Raw genomic sequence first — 19576 nt, forward strand, 5'->3', positions numbered from 1 at the left:
CACTCCCACCCCAGACAAGACCCCATGCACCAATTTCTTGGAGTCTTGGGGTGAAGGTGGAGAATGGGAGGCTGCAGGGAAGGAGGGTCCAGGCCAAGTCTTTTCTTCCAGAAGTTCCTCCACCAGTCTGTAACCTTGGCAGTGCCTCCAAGGAACATGCAATCCAAAACTACCTTCCCACTCTGATTAGGAGTTTCAGTTGCTGTCTGGAAGTTTCTGGGATGTCTAAATTGACAGTTCATTGAAAATGGTTTTGAGCCCCTAAACAATTCCAGTTCTGCACGGACCATTGCTACTAGCAACTGCAAGCTCCATCTCCCCCTTTCTGAGTTGGGGTGGCCCTGAGATGGGGAGATTAGGAAACACTGAAGGTGAGAAGGCTGTGGGCTCAGTCTGGCCTCAGGAAGTTCCTGGCCCACAGCTCCCCTTTGCAGGGCCTGGCCCAGGTGCAGAAACTGAGGGGTTGGCAAGGCCCAAGAGAGGAAGCTCAGAGCCCTTGCAGCGAGGCTCTGTTCTCTCTGGCCAGCCTTTTGCCTTGCACAAGGGAGGGAGCAAGGAAGCATGGACCGGAGTGGCACTGACGTGGCAGCTGTCACGGTGGCAATGAGGACAAGGTGACATACAGCTGTCCTTGTGCATGCATGACTTGAGCATGCTGGTGACACGGGAGCTCTCAGACAGACAGACCATAGCTCTTGCCAGAGAAGATGAGGAAGGCAGCTTGACCAGTGTGGCACGGTGGCTCCCAAGGCCATGGAGGGGCCACAGAGGTCCCGTGGGCAATACGGCAGGCAGACACATGCCCATGGCCATGCTGGGAAGATCCGGGGCTCTCATCCGGAGCAAGAACCAATGACTCCCACCCATAGTGTCCTTCAAGACAAATGCATGGAATTGGCTCTGTCTTCTTAGTCTGATGCATGCACCAACTTTGCTGGTGGCATCTGGAAGCCCTGGAGCAGGTTAGTGTTTGAAAGTTCCCCCAGAGCCCCACCTTCCAAAGTGCAGGCTGGCCCGGCCTGCATGTCTCTTCTGCAGTCAGATCAGCCAGTGCCCCAGAGGAGGGTTTCCGCAGGGAACAGCAAGAGAAGGAGTGAGAATGAGTGGGGCTGACTTCTCACTTGTGGCCCCTGAAGGGGCTGTCTGGATGGATCTTGGGGGCCCCACAGGGCCTAGAACCTGTGGTTAGCAGGGAAGGATGAGGGAGGAAGAGGGGGTGCAGCAGTTAGTAACATTAGCTGAAGCCGAGACGGTCGTACCGATCTCACACAGGTCCCCTTGGTAGCTGGGAAGGCATAAGCATGTGAAAGAGTCGATGGCGTCCACGCAGGTGGCTCCATTCAGACAAGGGCTTGAGAGGCACTCGTCAATGTCTGCAAGAAACCAAGGGCCACCATTAGGACTCCTGCCGGCAACTCCAGCTTCACAATTGCATTGCAGCTTCTTTATGCGTGGCCAGCCCTGCTGCTCTCCAGAGCCCTGGATTTCCTAAGAACTGTTGCTGCTGCTGCTGCTGCCGCCATCGTGGAGTGCTGAGCCAAAGATCCAACAAGGGTTTTCTTGGATGTGTGTGGCTCTGGATGGGCAAGCTTGGAGCACTGGAGCCAGGTTTCCCAGTGGGTGAAGGGATCTGCTGCTTCTGAGGGCAAATGCCTACTGTGAGAGTGAGCTTGGAGTTCCTCCAGGACGTCTTCTCTTGTGAATATTTCAAGAGGCCTTGAGGTCTGAATTGGCTCTCAAACATGGCGGTGAGCAAGGACACTGGAATTCCAGTTCTTGAAGCTTGGTTCGACCTCTTTCTTTTCCTAGCTTCTTCTGTAGTTATGAACCAAGGAAAGAGGACAAGGCCGTGCAGTACTAGAACAAAGAAGCTAGAAGTGGTTCACAGAGTATAGGATCATGAGAAAATGGCAGTGTGGGATATCTGCATGAGACTTGTTAGATTTTTTTTTTTTTTTTTGGTTGCAGACACCTTCTTTGTCTTCAGTAAATAAGATTCTAGAGTATCTTATAAAGATGAAGCCAACATTGTTATCTTGGGGGAAGGGACAGAAACCCAGCTTAATATTTCCCCATGTAACCTCCTTCCAGTTTAAGGCCTCAGAAATGGACATCTCCAATGAGTCATGATTTCTAGAAGGGCTGCATCCTGGCCAGTGGGAGACCAGTGTTTGAAGCCAGCGAGGCGTTTAGTAAGTGGCCATCCACCAGCACCAGCCTGGGATACTGGCAGGTCCCCATCAGCCTCTGTTCCCCAGAAGACTCTTCTTTCCTTCTGTTCTTCTGGTCCAGGATGTTCTCTGTGATCCAACTTCTTTGTGGGACTTACATTGGTAAGTCATTGGCCTTTGCCTCAAATTTTCATCCATTAGCCAAGGTGAGAACTGAAACTCCTAATCTGGTCTTTCTGCACTTTCAGAGAAGCCAGAGACCTACAGGATCCTTCTACTCTCTTTGTATTCGTTCTCCAAAAACACCGGCTGGGTTACTTCCTCTGGGAACATGATAAAAGGTATTGTGAAGCTCCTCTTCCCAGGGGATTAATAAAATTCTGGAATGAAAGGGTTCCACTGGCTTATGGGGGCAGCATGATACGTACAGCTATGTTCATACAACCTTCAGGACCTGGCGTGTCTGTGGGTGGTCTCCACGTAGGCAGCTCCCTGAATATGTTCCAGGACTTAGTTCTTACCTCTCATAAGAACAGACTAGATCTTAAAGTCAATCCTCTGATAAGAAGATAAAAGCACTTTCTTCTGGATCCTTTTCACTAGTGCATAGCCGATGTTATCTAGACCAGAGCTGGGTTTGTGCAATGGGAGGCCTGAAAATCTCAAGTCCTCAGGTATGTCTCTCTTCCCACGAAGTTCTTGACTTTATTTCAGGGAGTGTACACCATGGGCTAGAAACCAACAGTTCCAAGTTTGAAACTGTTCCAAGCAAAACCAAAATGCATGGAGGAACGGACTGAAATCCCAGCATGCACTTGGATTCCCAGCATGCACCAGGATTCCCAGCAGCAGCAGTAGCAGCAATAGGTCAGGCCGGTGGGCGGAAGCTGGGGGAGGTTCTCCTGCTTCAGAAAAGCTACTGTTGTCTTTCATCCATTAGCGTCATTATGGAAGATGGGAAGCACTGGGCAAGGGGGTATTAAGCAAATGTAGGCGCTAAAGCAGTTGTACAGAGCAGGGGACAGGAGTGGCCCGTGGGGAGAAGAGCCAGACATCAACCCTGGGGCCTCTGGCCAACCCACGTGGGAGAGGGCGGGAGGGCGGAGGCCCCGAGGGAGGTCGGCCAGGTAGCTTCCGGTGGTACCAGAAGCTTATTTCACATCACTCGCCCCCGCAAGGCAGCATGAGGTCCGGGACAGTTTTCCTTTGGTGTTTGGCCAGGGCACAGGATCTGAGAAGGCTGTAGGGACTGAAACCCAAGGAACCAGGTTCCCGGGCTCAGAAGCTGTTTTATGCAGGGCCCTGGATTCACAGATGAGGAGGAAAGGAAGGGCCATAATCCTGAAGACCAGAGCCTGTGAGTGGCACTGGGGCAGCTTAGAGAGGGCTTCAGCAGTAGGGAGAGGGCTGAGGATTCTGTGTGGGGCCTTCTCAGGCTTGTGGTGCGTCCTCTCCCCTTCCACTGGCTGGAAGAGCCACTCTTCCAGCCCACCTCTTTCTGTGAAGGCAATTAGAACATTGCTTGTCTTCTGGAACTATGAGAAGAGTTGGGCTGGGCCCTGCTGTACTTTGGGTACCCCAGACAAGGTGACAGCAGATGGAGGACGGGAAGAGCTTTGGGCAACGGGCAGATGGTGTGAAAGAAGAGAGGAAAGAGAGGGAGCCAATATCTCCCAAAAATCTTCTCTGAGCCAGACACTATGTCTCACACACACTTAACCTCCCAGCGGCCCTATGGCATGGACGTTGCTGGGCCATTTTACAGATAAGAAAACAAATGAAGTGACCTGCCCATGCTGGTAAGTGGGGGAGACAGATTGGAGAAGATGGAGGAGAGAATTAGACCATGAGGATGAAAGCTGGGCCTCTGTTCCACATGGAGAGAGAGAGAGACACTGGAGTCCTGTATCTCAGCATCTCATTACCATTTCTGCTTCCCCAGCCAAGGGCTCACCGGTCATCACTAAGCAGGGACTTTGAGTCCTCTTCTCTCTACTCTAACCAAAAGGGATGGTTTGTTCCTGAACAAGGCCCTCTAGTGATATCTCTAACTTAAGGGAGAAAATAACTGAGAACCCTGGTAAAGGTGAGGGAAATAAAGATACTTGCAAATAATCACTTCGGCGTCTGAATTGGAGACCACAGGTCTCCACCCTGAAGAGGTCTTGTCCAGCTGTTGCCTGGGTCAGAGCCCAGGATTTCCAAGTTAGAGCTTATTTTGTTCATAGGAAAGGTTGAATGAAGTGACAGCAGGCGCTTTTACTCAAGTGATACCCAACCAAAGGGGTTGCCACTCGTAAATAGCATGGTATGAATGGTACCCCTCAAGTTGTTCAGTGTACAACCTGTGCAGCTGTATGTGGTGACCCTGGACATGACTATCCTGGACAAGGATAGGGGGAAAATCTCCTCAAGAAGCACAGAGACAATTTCTTAGCTCAGTAGATGCTCTGCACCCTGCAAAGACCTAGGATCAATCAGGATGAACAGAATTGAATACGTACACTCACTTTCTGGTGTATCACAATCGACAGAAGGATTACAAGAGCATATTTATCAGTTCCAATTTGCTTTAAAAACAAACATGATTAGATTAAAAGTATGTTATAGTTATTTATACTATCAAGTTGTTGATGTTTTTAAAGTTTGATCTTGAATGTAACTTTAATATCCTGCTAAATTCAATTAGTTGCCTGTTAAAATCTGCCCATGGACTTCTTGGTTAAGTCAAGTCAAGAAGGTGTAATTTGTATTTTCACTTGTAACCCTGTATTTTCACTTGCTTGGAAAGCACTTCCCCCCACCTCCCAGGGATAAGGTGTCACTGGAATTCAAATATCACCCCACTAGGGGGAGAGACAGGGTCAGGTCATAGATCAGAACCCCAAGCCCACAAAGTAAAAGATGTCAGTTAAACAGAAAACAGGCTGATTAAATTTTAAGTTCATGCCCTTCTAACCAAGGAGTTTAGAGAAATCCAGGCAATGCCAGTGATTGCTGGGAAATTGGACGTGAGATCTGATTTCTCAAATTTAGCTGCCCATTAGAATCACTGTGGTATAATCTTTAGATTAAAAAAAATTACCAACAGCACCAGAGTCCCACCCCAGACCAAGTGAATCAGAATAGCTCAGGGCGGGGCCCAGGTATAGTGCCTTTTAAAAACGTCCCAGGTGATTCTAAGGAGTAGCCAGGATTGAAACCTCAGAATCAGAAATCTAATCCCCACAGGAAGTACTGTATTAGCAATGGAGGTGGGGAGGATGCTTCTGCTTTTTAAGTGGATCCGAATAGGATAGTCCTGCTTTTTTTTTTTTTGGCCACATTGCTAGGCATGCAGAATCTTAGTTCCCTGACCCCCTGCAGTGGGAAGCGCAGAGTCATAACCACTGGACCGCCAGGGAAGTCCCCAGTCCTGCTTTTAATTGCTAAAGAATCTAAGTATTCATTAAACATATTTATTTTGATGTAAAGAGTAGAGATTAATAATTTATCAAGAACTTATTTGTGGAACGCTGACTAAACAAGATGACACTGATCTATACGGTCTTTTAACAACCTGTGGTTCCCAGTTCTAGAGCCAGATGACAGGTGGGTGATCTGTGGATACTGGACACCTTCTGCAGTCCTTTTGGAAGCACCAAATCTTGAGCTTGAATTGAACAGGAGCGACTTGGGACACCAGGGGTAGAGTCATGGGCAATGAGACCCCAGATTTTGCATGTGGATGACTCTTACCACTTGCCCTTTAGAGATGACAAAGCTTTTTGTAATCAGTGGCTTGAGAGATGGGGAAGGGGAACTGGTCAGATGTACACAGACGATCTTAATCCTCATAGCAGTGTTTCTCAGCTCTGCCTGCACACTGGAGTCACTTGGGAGTTTAAAAAACCCCAGTGCCAAGGCCACAGGACCATTCCAATCAGAATCTGTGGGGGTGGGGCCCAGGCATCAGAATTTTTTAAAGCTGAGAACCACTACCTTTGACCCTATTTACAAATGAGGTAGTGAGGGCTTGTCTGTGAGTGTCTAGTTGGACCAACTCCAATTCTACAGCTGTTCTTCATTCTGGTTCCCCTGAAGTCTGGCTTCTAGCTCTTTAAGACCGACAACCGGTTGTTATGTTCAAGAGAAGGCTTCTTATTTAACCGAGTGTGTTAAACAGCGAACACCTCAGTTCTTGATTGGACTTGCTCAGTGAAGTTAGGCAAATCACTTAACCTCTCTGTGCTGCAGTTTCAAATGAGGATGATTACCAAGCTCTCAGAGCTGCCTAGGAAGAAACTGTGGGAAAGAAAGCCCTTTGGAAATATACACCATTAGAGAAAAGTTGTCCTTATAGCAGATTAGTTAAAGGCCATTGTCACCTACTTCTAATTTCAGAGGTGCCAGGACATGAGGCTTGCTGTGTGACTTCTGATACCAGTCTCACATTTTTGCTTCAAGCATCAGGTTGGGGAAGCAGTTGCTAAGAATGGAGAGAGGTGTCAGAAGATACCAAAAGAGGGCAAGGGGTCCTGGTGGCTGTCCCCACCCCGGAAGTCTTGTCGGGCTCTGAGTCTGTTCCTCGCTGACCCAGGCTGAGCTGGCCAACAGAGCTGAGCTCCACAACACTTCACCCAAGATGGGCCCCCTGCTGCTCTCCACCTGCACACCCAGACCCAGGGGGGGACGTGTGTGCACACCTGGCACGATGCCCCCCAGGGGCACTGCTCACGTGACAGACAGAGCCACTCCCACTGCCGACTGAAGACTTTGTGTGCTGGAAAGCGCACAAGGTCTCCCTAAGTTTTCATCAGGGGTGGGCTCTCCCAGGACAGAGGCAGTGCTCTGCCTTCTCCTTGGGGGTGGATGAAAGAGGGGTATGTCTATAGCCCCTGGGGTCACTATGGCTCAGTGGGAACACTGTCCCCTCGGTAGAAAGGCCAGGACCTTCCTAGGAGAGCCCACCTTCTCTGGCCACGGAGGTCCATAGTGTTCTCAGTCACGGCCCCCCACACGTGGGCAGAGGCTGACTCCAAATCGGGAGAGAGTGAATAGGTATTCACCCTAGTGCCTGTTTATATAAACATATATATTTCCTGTCTAAGTGTTAAGGATACAGCATCTTTATATTATGAGTATATAATGTATTATGAGGTGTTATTTTGCATATATATTAATGTCTATAAACACAGAATGCTTCTTTGTGTATGATGTAAAGGTATTTTGCATGTGTCCTAGGTATGAAGCCCTTTTAGGGAAGGCCTTGGGTCTCTGATGCCTGACCTCAGACAGGGCGGGGCTAAGGGCCTGGGAGCAGCACCGAGAGCTAACCCAAGAATCTGAGCTTGGAGGGGACTGGGCATTTCTTTTCTCAAGGGTGGTGATGTTAATGAGCTGAGATGTCCTCATGGCCACAGGCCTCAAGGTGTTTAGGGAGCGACAGGTAGATTCTAATCATCTTGTTTTCAGGGCCACCTCCAATCAGAGGATCCCCCAGGCTCCTCACTCATCCCACAAGCTGCTTGGGCAAACAGGGGCCCCAGGGTGGTGGGTGCCCAGGGGTGGGGCACTGCTGGGTCACAGCTGACCTGCAGCCATGAATCCTGGAGCTGGGAGTGACAAGCTCTGTCTGTGTCATCTCCTTCAGGGCAAGAAGGGGACCCAAACCCCACCCAGACGCAAGCGTGGAGGGGAACATAGGGGCTTTCTTGGAGGGCTCCACTCTGCATGATGCAAGACAGCCCCCATGGAGATTCCCTCCCGGGAACTGCGGGGCGTGACGGGGTCTCCTCAACACACGCCCTAGCTCAACATTTCTTTGAAGTCTCAAGTTTTATCTTCAAAATTCCAGCACGTTTCGCATTCTACTCATAAAACAATCATTGGCTTGACAAAAAAAAAAAATGAACTACTTCTCAGTTTAATTACTTGACTTTTTGCTCCTAAACCACCATGTAGACCGGACGCTCTAGAAAGACGTGCTGTGTTTACCCTGTGCCTGCTACCCAACACGTCACCGTGTACTCTCCTTCCCAGTGTGAGAAGCCTGAGCCCCAACTGACTTTGGTTGCCTCCTCCCAACCCCTCTGCCTGCACCCCCCATGGCCTATGAGGGTCTTACCTATGTCTCAGTGCTTGCCAGTGTGGCCGGGGGGGCACAGGCATATGACGTGTGCCTCCGTCTCCTGGCAGGTCCCAGCACCGCAGGGCTCCTTGGCACAGGTGGTGGGGTCTGCAACCCCCGGGGAGAGGCTGAGCATCAAGAATGTAGCTGCCTGGGGTACAGCGCAGCCTCTACGACCTCGAGGGTGAGGCCTGAGGCCCCAGAAGCCCACAAGGCTGGTTCTGGGTCAACACGCTTCTGAGGTCTCTGTCCCTCCTGAGCCCCAGCATCTGGGAGCGGTTGGGGGCTCTCTGACTGGGGAAGGTCTCTCAGTACACAGGGGGAGGCAAGGGATCCCACACAAAAAGCAAAGGAAAATCATCAGCCTCTGGTGCCCAGTGCCAGGTTTGTGTCAAGGTGAGGCCATCACTATAGTACAGAGGATTCACCTGCACAGGGTGAGGGTGGGGAGGCAGGGTCTAAAGGCAGGACACAGCCAAAATGACGCTTCATAGTTCCTTGAACTGTGCAGGTTTTCACCCTGCACAAAGCAAATACTGGGGCATAAATGTCATCAGCAGATTCATTCTCTCATCTCACACTCACTCCATGGGAAAGGGGCATGAGCAGAATTTCCAGCACTATCTAAATAGTGCTTCCCGTGCCAAGTACAGACAGTTGAATTCACATATAAATGTTTGCGTCATGTAACTCCACTGTAACAATAATAATCATGCATCTACAAATGTGCCCTGTGTGCAAAGTATGACGCTTGTTCTCTACATATTTATATCTTGCTTAATCTTCCTTGGTACTATTCCCGTTCTACAGATGACGCTCAGAGAGGTTAAGAAACTTGCTTGAGGCTGCGTAGCTCATCTGTGCTCAGAACTTGAATCTACACGGCTACAGTCTGAACTACCCAAACCCATTTAAAGGAAAATAATCCCAACAATACCTGTCATGGTTGCCTCTGATTCATCTGTCCCTCCTGGAGAGGTTGGGATGGAAGCATCAGTTGGGGAGGTGGGTATTTCGGCTGTTTGGGTCTCTTCTCCTGAGTGCACGGGGCTTGAGGACTCGATTTCTGGATGCACCTCTGCAGGGCTCTGGGTCTGCTGAGTCCACTTGGATTCAGGGATGGTGGTGCTGATGACAACATCCAACCCCGAGGTGTGACCAGACAGGTCTCTGCTGATTTCAGTCCTGTCTCCAGAAGCCACGGGAGTAGCCGAAGGTGAACCTGATGCCTCTGTGCCCACATCATAGGTGGTGGTTGACTCTCCACTCACTTCCGGGGCAGCCGAGCCCTCCCTGGGGCCTTCCTGAAAGGCTGAGGTGCTACCTCTCACTCCCAGGCCTGAGGCTCCCTCCAGATCAGCTTCATGGAAGGCGGAGGTGGTTTCACTCAGATCAGGGGACTTGGAAGTGCCTCCGCTGGCCTCGGGGGCAGCAGATGCTCCCACCTCAGCCTCAGGATAGGCGGACGTCTCGCTGCTAGATTCTGGGACTGATGATGCTTCTACCCCAGACCCGGGGAACCTTGGTGCATCACCAGAGGCAGAGGCTTCTCCACTGGACTCAAAACGCTGGGGGGTGTATGTTACAGGCGGTCTTTGGCCCAGTTCCTGGGAAACAGTTGGTTCAGTAACACCCTCCACGAACTCAGAAGTGATTAAAGTAACTTCTGGAAGTCCTGAGGCCTCCTCACTGGTGCTCGTGGGTGCAGAGGATTCTCCGCTTACATCAGTGGTGCCAGAAAAGTCCCCACTAAAATATGGAGTACTGGATGGCTCTGCACTGGGCTCTACCAGTCCAGACTGAAGTCCACTTAGGTCCAAAAGTCCTGAATGGTCTCCAGACATGTCTGGTGCCCCAGAAGGGGCACCACTAAGTTCCAAAATGCCCGAAGGCCCTTCTCCTGCTTCTTGGGCTGTTGGAGCCTGGGTTACAGATTCCACCAAAGTTCTGTCTACAAGAGAGACAGTGGAGAAACCAGATGGAAGTCCACGGCCGTCATATTCTCCGGAGGGCAGGCTGCTCCCACTCTCAGCTCCAGAGGACTCGCCACTGACCTCAGCTACTCTGCTTGGCAGGCCACTGAATTCTGGAGGCTGGGGTGTAAACCCACTGGAGTCAATTACTCCAGAAGATAGTCCACTGACATCCACTATCCCAGATGTGCCTGCCTCTCCTGAAGGGAGGCCACTGAGTTCCACGGACCCTAAACCTTCTTCTTCTTTAAATGTAGTTGGGGTCACTTCAACCAAACTGGTGTCCACGAATGTAATGCCAGAAGATTCACCACTGCCACTCACGGCACTGGAAACCAGGTCAGGGATTCCGGATGTTGTCCCACTGAACCCTGGTAACCCCGATGGCTGCCCACTGAGATCAGGGATCCCGGACGTTTCTCCACTCAGGTCGGTTATGCCAAATGGTGGACCAATGCCAGAAAGAACTCCAGAAGCTTCTCCACTGATTTCTGGTTGTCCGGAGGACAGTCCACTAAGCTCAGTCACACCAGATGTTTCCCCAGAAAACCCTGATGGCTGCCCACTGACTTCAAAAAGCCCAGATGTTCCCCCACTAATGTCAGGAAACCCTGATGGCTGTCCACTGACACCAAAGAGTCCAGATGTTTCCCCACTGATGTCAGGAGACCCAGATGCCTGGCCACTGAGTTCAGCTCCTGAAGAGAGTCCGCTTGCTCCTCCACTAATGTCCAACTCACTGAAGGGCAGCCCAGTTGTTTCTCCAGCACCACTGATGCCAATGGTTCCCCTTCCTTCTAGTTCGCCTGCAGTGGTGGCTGTGACCACTTCCACCAATGTAGTATCCACTAGGGAGACAGTTGGGAACCCAGATGGAAGTCCACTGAAGTCAGGAAGGCCAGAAGATGGGCCACTTCCAAGGTCCACCCCAGAATACTCACCACTAAATCCAGAGGGAAGGCCACTTGCTTCTGGAGCTTGCCCACTTCCTAGAGTTCCAGAAGGTATTCTGCCAAGGTCCAAGACTCCAGAAGCTGACCCAATCAAGTCTTCTTTTCCAGAAGTCAACCCACTAAGATCCTCAGCTCCAGAAGCAGAGATCTCCAGACTTTCCCTTCCAGAAGGAAGTCCACTAAGGTCCCCTACTCCAGAAGCAGAGGTCTCTAGATGATCCTCACCTACAGAAGGAAGTCCACTGAGGTCCTCTACTCCAGAGACAGAGGTCTCTAGACCCTCTCCTCCAGAAGGAAGTCCACTGATGTCCCCTACTCCAGAGGCAGAGGCTTCTGGACCTTCTCCAGAAGGAAGCCCACTGAGGTCCCCTATCCCAGAGGCAGAGGTCTCTAGACCCTCTCTTCCAGAAGGAAGTCCACTAAGGTCCTCTACTCCAGAGGCAGAGGCTTCTGGACCTTCTCCAGAAGGAAGTCTGCTGAGATCCTCTATTCCAGAGGCAGAGGCTTCTGGACCTTCTCCAGAAGGAAGTCCACTGAGGTCCCCTACTCCAGAGGCAGAGACTTCTGGACCTTCTCCAGAAGGAAGTCCACTGAGGTCCCCTACTCCAGAGGCAGAGACTTCTGGACCTTCTCCAGAAGGCAGTCCACTGAGGTCCCCTACTCCAGAGACAGAGCCCTCTGGGACCTCACCTCCAGAGGGCAACCTGTCAACTTCAGGAGTGCTGGTCCACGTAATTCTATCTTCATCTCCTGAAGCCAGTCCGCTTTCCACAGGCAGGCCTGAGCCCACTGTAGAGGTGAGCCCACTGAAGTCAAGGTCTTCAGAAGGCAGTCCACTTGCAATTTCCCCTGAGGGCTGCCCACTGGACTCTAGGTGTCCTGAAATTTCTCCACTGCCTGTGAAGTCACCACTGACTTCAGGCACCCCAGATACCTCCCCAGAGCCTGGCAGCTCAGTCCTGCTGGGCACTGGAGCTGTAAGTGTGGATGGTTCCTCTGAGGGGAATGGCTCCTCTGAGGGGAATGGTTCTTCTGAGGGCAACGGCTTTTCTGAGGGCAACGGCTCCTCCGAGGCTGAGGGCACTTCCGTTGCAGAAGGGCCTTCTGTGCTCTCCTCTGTTGCTGCGCTAGTGGGAAGCCACGTAGGAGGGATCTCTGGAGGAAAGGAAGAAGAAAGATGAGGTGTGGATTTAGTAACTCTGCCCCATTTTAAGCTCATGCAGAGAAGCTGAACTCCATTCCTTCCACAGTAAAACTTTTCTCTCAAGAACTCAGAGATGTGTCCAGGCATTTGCTAATGGAACCTCGCACAGCCTCTTGGGAAGGATGGGGACCAGGAAACTCCCCGCCACCCTCAGGCTATGCTTTGTGAGACCCTAGGGGTCGCCATTCACACTAGTCACAGAATGTGGGGGACTGGCTGCCACTGAAGACAGCCAAGGTCACCTTTCAGGTACTTCCACATTATTACCTCATTTATCTAAAACCATGATTTTTAAAGTGTGGTCTCCGGACCATCAGCACCAGCATCACCTGGGAGCTTGACAGAAAAGCGAATTCTCAGATCCTACCCCAGCTCCACTGACTTAGGAATTCTGGGGCGGGACATGGCACTATGTGTTTTAATAAGCTCTCCCTACCATGCTGATACTCCTTGAAAGTGGGAATTGTTCATCGGAACCCATCCCTCTGAGGCTGAGAGGGCCAGGTGATGTTTGCAAAAATACATCAAATTTTCAATTCTGAGAGCCCTATTACAGAGGATTTGGAAAATATAGAAAAAAAAGAAAAGAAAAAGAAAAGAAAACCCCACCATCCTAAATAATCATGGTTACATTATTTTCTTTCTGTCTTGTTTCCTTTGGCATTTAAAAATAACTAGCTGGGATTATACCTTGCATGTATTTTTGGGCTAACTTCCCAGGCAGAGAACATGAGCACAGAGGGTACTGGGTCCCAGTGGGCAGGTTTACAGCCTACTCTCACTTAAAGGAGAATCCTGGAGGGGGGTGGGGAGTTCGATATAGCAGTGGTGACATGCAAGACGATTTTAGATGGATATATACACACACACACACATACGTGTATTGGGTTGCCCAAAAGTTCGTTTGCGTTTTTCCGTAAGAGGCTATGGAAAAACCCGAATGAACTTTTTGGCCAACCACACACACACACACACATATATATATATATATATATACACACACACACACATATACACACACATATATATATGTATATATATACATATATATATATATATATATATACACACACACAGCACATATCAAAAAATAGCCACTTACAGATATGATACAATGTTTCTCTTTGAAATACATCTACCTTTCTTTTCAAAAGGAAGTCAATTTAAAGAAAAAGGTACAGAATTAATAGCAGTAGAGATGGTTCCCTGATAAGGCTCAAATCAGCGAGGTGGTGGGGAACTGAAGAAACATTGGAAAACATTTCTATGGGGCCACTGGAGTCCCCTCCCATGGATAACTCCCGTTAGTGGCTTCCCGAGTCCTGTGCCAAGCCACATACTCATGCCAAAGAGGACTTGGTTATTCTTGTCCTGGTGAAGGTCGAGGAAAACGCCTCAAGCAGGTGTGGCTGTTGGGTGAGGTCTCGGGGTTAGAATCCCACCTGCTCCACTGATGCACCTTTACCTTCTGGTTTTGCATTTCCAGCACCCAGAGGAGCACTTGGTGTGGCCAAATTGCTTGGGAAGTGTGCACTGAATGACTGGATAAATTATTGGGAAGCCTTGATATATTCCTTTCTTCAAATGCATGTACGCCTGGGCGAGCTGACTCTAAAAGGTGCACACAGGTTACTGTGCACTGCTCTAATTCAGCCTTACCCAAAGGGGGCCATGTTAAAAATGCTCCGTGAAGGGGCTTCCCTGGTGGTGCAGTGGTTAAGAATCTACCTGCCAATGTAGGGGACATGGGTTCGAGCCCTGGTCTGGGAAGATCCCACATTGCTGCAGAGCAACTAAGCCCGTGCTCCACAACAACTGAGCCTGCGCTCTAGAGCCCACGAGCCACAACTACTGAAGCCCGTGCACCTAGAGCCCGTGCTCTGCAACAAGAGAAGCCACCGCAATGAGAAGCCCTGAGAAGCCCACACACTGCAACGAAGAGCAGCCCCCGCTCGCCACAACTAGAGAAAGCCCATGTGCAGCAACGAAGACCCAATGCAGCCAAAATAAATAAATAAATAAATAAACAAATAAATAATTTTTTAAAAAAGAAAATGCTCCGTGAAAAAAAAAAAAGACCCTGTGATCAGATTCATTTGGCACACACTGAGTACATTGCCCCCCTCTGCCTTACATATTAGCATATTAGCATATCCAAGGCTCTGATAAGGTGTGCAGTGGGGGAAATCTGTATCTTCCTGTAAGCCAGGATTTCCCAAACCTTATGGCTACAAAACGCTTTTTCCAATAGGGTTTGGGGTCTTCAGATTTCATCCCATCAAGTCCCATCTGATTTAATCATAACAGATGTTGCTCAGCAAGTTCTGACTGGGGACGCCTGGCCCAGAAGAGGGACACGGAAGGAGAAGCAGCGCAAGGAGACAGGTCACAGTCAGACTGCCCACAGCCACCCCCTCCCAGGCCCTTTCCCCTCTACTGGAGCTCCTCCTGCAAGAGAGTTTTTAAGAGGTTAGAGAGGAGGCGTGTAAATGCAGGAGCACAGAGTGAGAGCTTTCTGACTGATACAGTGCTGGGCATTTGGGGTGTGTAGCTGGAAGACAGTGCAGAGAGAGAGAGACAGAGAGAGAGAGAGAAAGACAGAGACAGAGAGAGAGGGAAAGAGGTGTGTTTAATGAACAAAGCTGCCCTTTCTCTCCCGAAGTTGCCCACAGCAGCACACTTAGCTAGTGTAAGGGCTGGGGAAACAGAGCACAAGTCCCAGGGAGAGACAACCCTGCCCTCCCCGCACCCAGGGCACACCCTAGGCTGCCAGGCGTGTGATGCATCGGGACGTGCCCCGGAGCCCAAGCCACACAGACCTGGCAGTGGGGAAGTGCCCGCTGGCGTGTAGGCGGGCTCCCATTCCGTCCGGTTTTCTGGCTCAGTGGTGAATTCTGGGATTGCAGTCGTCTCCTCCCCAACAGGGACCGCAGCCACGCTGGGCCCCACTTCAGTAGCGATCCAGTCTTCCACCTCAGGGCGCTCTGTGGGTGCGCTACCCTCCTCTTCTCCTGGAGAGGGTGCCGCCGAGACACCTAAAGGGCATGTGGGTGGTGAGGGTTCCTTCTTACCAGTGACCCGACCCAGGCTGGCCCTTCTTGAGGGGAACTACGGGATTCTGAGGTGGGCCAGGCCTGTGCACAAACTTTACTTGTCCTCGGCCTCCCACCGCCCTGCCCAGTCCAGTAGGATGGCTCTTGTCCTCAATTAATAAGAGCCTTTTGCATCAGCTGTATCGATATGTACACACCATCGGCACTTTATTTCAGGGTGGTCTGGGGCACCTCTTCTGCAGAATCTATTATACCTGCCAGGCGTTGTTTAAAGGTGCTATGTATATAAAATCATTTTATCCCACAATGGCCGTGTGAAACAGATACTATTATCTCATTTACAGATAGGGAAACTAAGGCACAGAGTTAAGTGACTTGTCCAGTGTCAGTGGCTTCTAAGTGATAGATCTAGTCTTTGGATCCAAGTATCTGGTGCCAGACTCTCTGCTCTCAAGTACTGCAATGATGCTGCCTTTCTTGGGGACAGAAATTATATTCCAAGTGTGTCTGGATCAAAATCAGGAGGTGCTATTTAAAATGCATGAAGCCATCCTGGCACTGATGGCTGAAGGCAGGATTCATTGACTGGGGGTAATTGTTCTGGTTTAGTGGGCTCGATTGGGAAGGAAGCCAAACTTCTTGGCAGTTATATAAGAGGCTGAGTTTACAGAGGGTTGGGAATGGATGGTGGAGATGCATGGGAGGAATTTACTGGGAGGCTAACTGGCTTGGCTTCTACTTCCCAGAGCAGGGAGAAGGGTACTGGGGTAAGAGCCTCATCAAATCCTCTGGGAGGGGATTGGCTTTCTTAGGCTGGCAGAGTGGGACTGAACTTTCTTTGAATTAGGTTTTAAAAGGGGACCTGAAAGTCTGGGAAACTTTAGGGCACTCAGGGTTTTTTTTAAATTAACTTTATTTTGAAATAATTACAGATTCACGGGCAGTTACAAATATACTGAGTTTTGATGCATAATATGTAAAATATGGCAAAAGCCATTACTACAATCTACATTCTAGGCAGTGCATCTAGACCCATGGACCCTGTGAGAACTCATCCAATCAGAACCCAGCAAGCCCTTGGCCATGCCCTGGCCATGCCCACTGAGTTGTTTGATGACGTCACTCTCAGAACTCTGGTAACATGGCATCAAGTACCCAGCATGGGTCAATTTAAAATGTGAATTTTTGGTGCTTGGTGAAGAAGAATAATTTGACTAAACTCATCACAGAAATATTTAGAAGGTGAAAATTTGACAAAGGTGTACAAATTAAAACAGTATATGTATATATATGTGTTATTTATTTATAATAATAAAGGTAACATTTATTGAGCATTTACTATGTCCTAGGCACTATGCCAAGCATTCTGTGTGCACTACCCTTGTTAATCCTTCCAGCAACTCTTTGAGGTAGGAACTATTGTATCACTATTTTATAGATGAAGCAGAGGAACAGAGAGGTTAAGTGACTTGCACAAGGTCACACAGCTACTAAGCAGCGGAGCCATGATTAAAATTCAGGTCTGCCTGATCTTAGAGCCCAAGTTCTTACTCATTTCTCTCTATGTGTCTCTGGGAGCATTTTAGAAGGATGTGCTTGCCTTGGGGTCAAAGCCTAAGGTCATGCTACCTCCAGAGCTGCCCCTGCCCCAAAAAACTGACTTTTTCTTCTTTGCTGTGATGGATGGACGGAGGTCAGGAGGGGTGAGCCAGGGGAGTCACCACCCCAGACAGAAGGGGTGCCGGAGGAGAGGTGAAGGCATGTACCTCGGAAGCAGAAGGCGTGGTGCCGGGACAGCGGGTCCAGGAGGCCTGTCTGGTTGGGGTAGAGATAGACGGTTCTCACACCTGGCTTGTCCCCGCCGCAGGCAGGCCTTGGGGTGACGATGGGGTAGCGGAGGCTGCCGTCAGATAGCCAGCCAGCGTAGCACTTGTCCAGGCCTTGGCTCCAGGCAGCATAGAGCTGGCCCGTGGTGGCCAGTGTGGCGTTTTGGGATTCACAGAACTCCTGTGCTTCCTGGAAGGTGAACTGCTCCAGACGTGTGGCGAAGAACACCTCCCCTGGGGGCAGAGGCAGATGGCAGGTGTGACCCTCCACCCTCATGGCCAGAGCAGCCTCTGCTCACCCAGGGGCAGGGCAGCTGAACTAAGACGAGTTGGTGTCTCTCCGTGGAAGGAACCTTCCCTCCTTCCCTCCTTTCTGGATTCTCCAGTCACACTTAGGCACCCCCTCCTCTGGCTAAGAGAACTCCCTTGGGCACCCTGTGCTCCCCTAAACCACAGCACTTAATCACTGAGCACTGAATGCTGTGGACCTGCCAACCCACCCACCCCACTGTCATCCCCACCCTGTGAGCTCATCGAGGGCAGGAGGCGGGGCCTGTAGCCGCTGTTGGGGGTTGGGGTCCCAATACCCAGAACAATACCCGGGTCTCTGTCTGATTTGGGGGAAGGAAGTTCACATTTACCGAAAACCTGCTTATACCAGACACTTTTCATGCACGTCTTATTTAATACTCAAAAAAGTCTCTGGCATAAGCATAAATCAGCCACATTTTATAGATGAGGAAACTGAGGCCTAGAGAGGTTAAGTAACTTGTCCAGTTCCCAAAACAAGTGAGTGGCAATGTTGAGATCTTTCCTGAATACGAGCATTTCCAAAATTGGGTTCACTGGAACGGTAATTTGGTGATTTTAATTGAAATGAAAAGAAATGAAATAAGACCAAACAAAGGGTCTGTGTTTAACTAAGCTTGGGCGATGCTTGGTTAAGCAGAGTTAAAGAGATTGTTTTTACTGCAGGACTTCTCAGAGCCTTTGATTTGTTCATGGGCATTGGGATTCTCCATGAGGCAGAAGGTATATATAATACTTTTTGGTGTAAGTAAATTAATTCATTTATCCATAGAACTTATTGCTTTTACAAGAAACCAATGCTCCCCTGCAATGCTGGGGAATCCACATGAACCATCTGGGAGGGAGAGGAGGGGCCTGACCTGAGAGACCGGCTGGGAAGCCCTTCTTTCTTAAACAGGATCCTTCCCCTGCTCCCCGCCCAGGTGGGAATGGGATTAAGTTGATGGTAATTCCCTCTTCTCTGTGTCACCCCGTCAGCCCCCTGCCTGTCTAGAGACCGAAATGTGAGAACGTGGTCTGTACCATCGAGTCTGTCCACGTAGCAGTAGACATCGTAGGTTTCTGATGGTGGTCGCACGCCATAGGTCCGGACCCCCGGGCTGCTGTCCTTGTCACCCACACACGGGGTCCGTGGGCTCACAATGGGGTATCTGCAGAGGAGGATGGGAGGGGCGGATGAAGGCCTGTTCTGGGGGCTGGGGATGCAGGGCCTCAGAGTGTGGCCGGCAGGTCACTTGGGGACTTGGGCAGGGTGTGTCTTCTGCTGTCCAGTGGGATTCAAACCAGGAAGGAACCTCTCATGCAGCACATTCCCTGTGTGGCTGGGGGAAGGGTCTGGGGGCCCCTGGGGGATTCCTGGCTTCAGAAGAAAGCCCACGGCATGGAAGGGCCAAGCTGGGGAGGACTGCGGGGCTTGACAAGGAGCACTCTCTATGTCTCTTCAGGGGAAATGTCCAAGGAGTTAATGTCACCTGAGGTCCATCCCCACTGTCTCAGAATATGCCTTGATTCTGAGGGAGAAATTAAGGGATTAGCCAGAAACCACTAATTAATGGGCATGCAGTGTGGTGGGTGCCCGCTCTGGCTCCCCAAGCCCGACCTCTCATGGTTGGGTTTGGGTTAAGAGGGGAGCCCAGCTAGTCTGTCACCTGACGGTCTGGTCCTGCAGCCAGCCGGCGTCACACTGCTCGTAGCCTGCTTCATAGGCGGCCTGGAGCTGTTTGGGTGAGGCGATGACGGCCCCGGTGCTCAGGCAGGCCTGCTGGGCCTCCTCAAAGGTCAGTGAGTAGCGGGAGGAGCCCGGGCGGTAGTGGAACACAACTCCTGGGTGGGGAGGAGAGGGAGAGAAAGAGAGACAGTTCAGGCTCAAGGCACGGACCAGGTGCGACAATGCCAGTGACCATGGTGCTTGGTTCTCAAGGCTCTGCAGGTGTGGAGGGAGCCCTGGCTCCTTGAGGAATGACCTCCCTTCATCCCC

At 50.5% G+C, this 19576-nt stretch overlaps 1 protein-coding gene across 1 annotated transcript in view; it reads right to left on the reverse strand.

Moving 5' to 3' along the window:
* The window catches only part of ACAN (aggrecan), a 62080-nt gene that overhangs the window by 5364 nt on the left and 37140 nt on the right, over positions 1-19576 (reverse strand). Inside the window, exons 8-13 of the mRNA XM_059915392.1 lie at positions 19248-19422; positions 18622-18749; positions 17230-17523; positions 15230-15445; positions 9218-12361; positions 1260-1373 (exon numbers count right to left, since the gene is read on the reverse strand). Coding sequence (XP_059771375.1) covers positions 1260-1373; positions 9218-12361; positions 15230-15445; positions 17230-17523; positions 18622-18749; positions 19248-19422 — 4071 coding nt within the window. The remainder of the gene's footprint in view (positions 1-1259; positions 1374-9217; positions 12362-15229; positions 15446-17229; positions 17524-18621; positions 18750-19247; positions 19423-19576) is intronic.

Source organism: Balaenoptera ricei, chromosome 2 (assembly GCF_028023285.1).
Source record: "Balaenoptera ricei isolate mBalRic1 chromosome 2, mBalRic1.hap2, whole genome shotgun sequence".
NCBI lineage: Eukaryota > Metazoa > Chordata > Mammalia > Artiodactyla > Balaenopteridae > Balaenoptera > Balaenoptera ricei.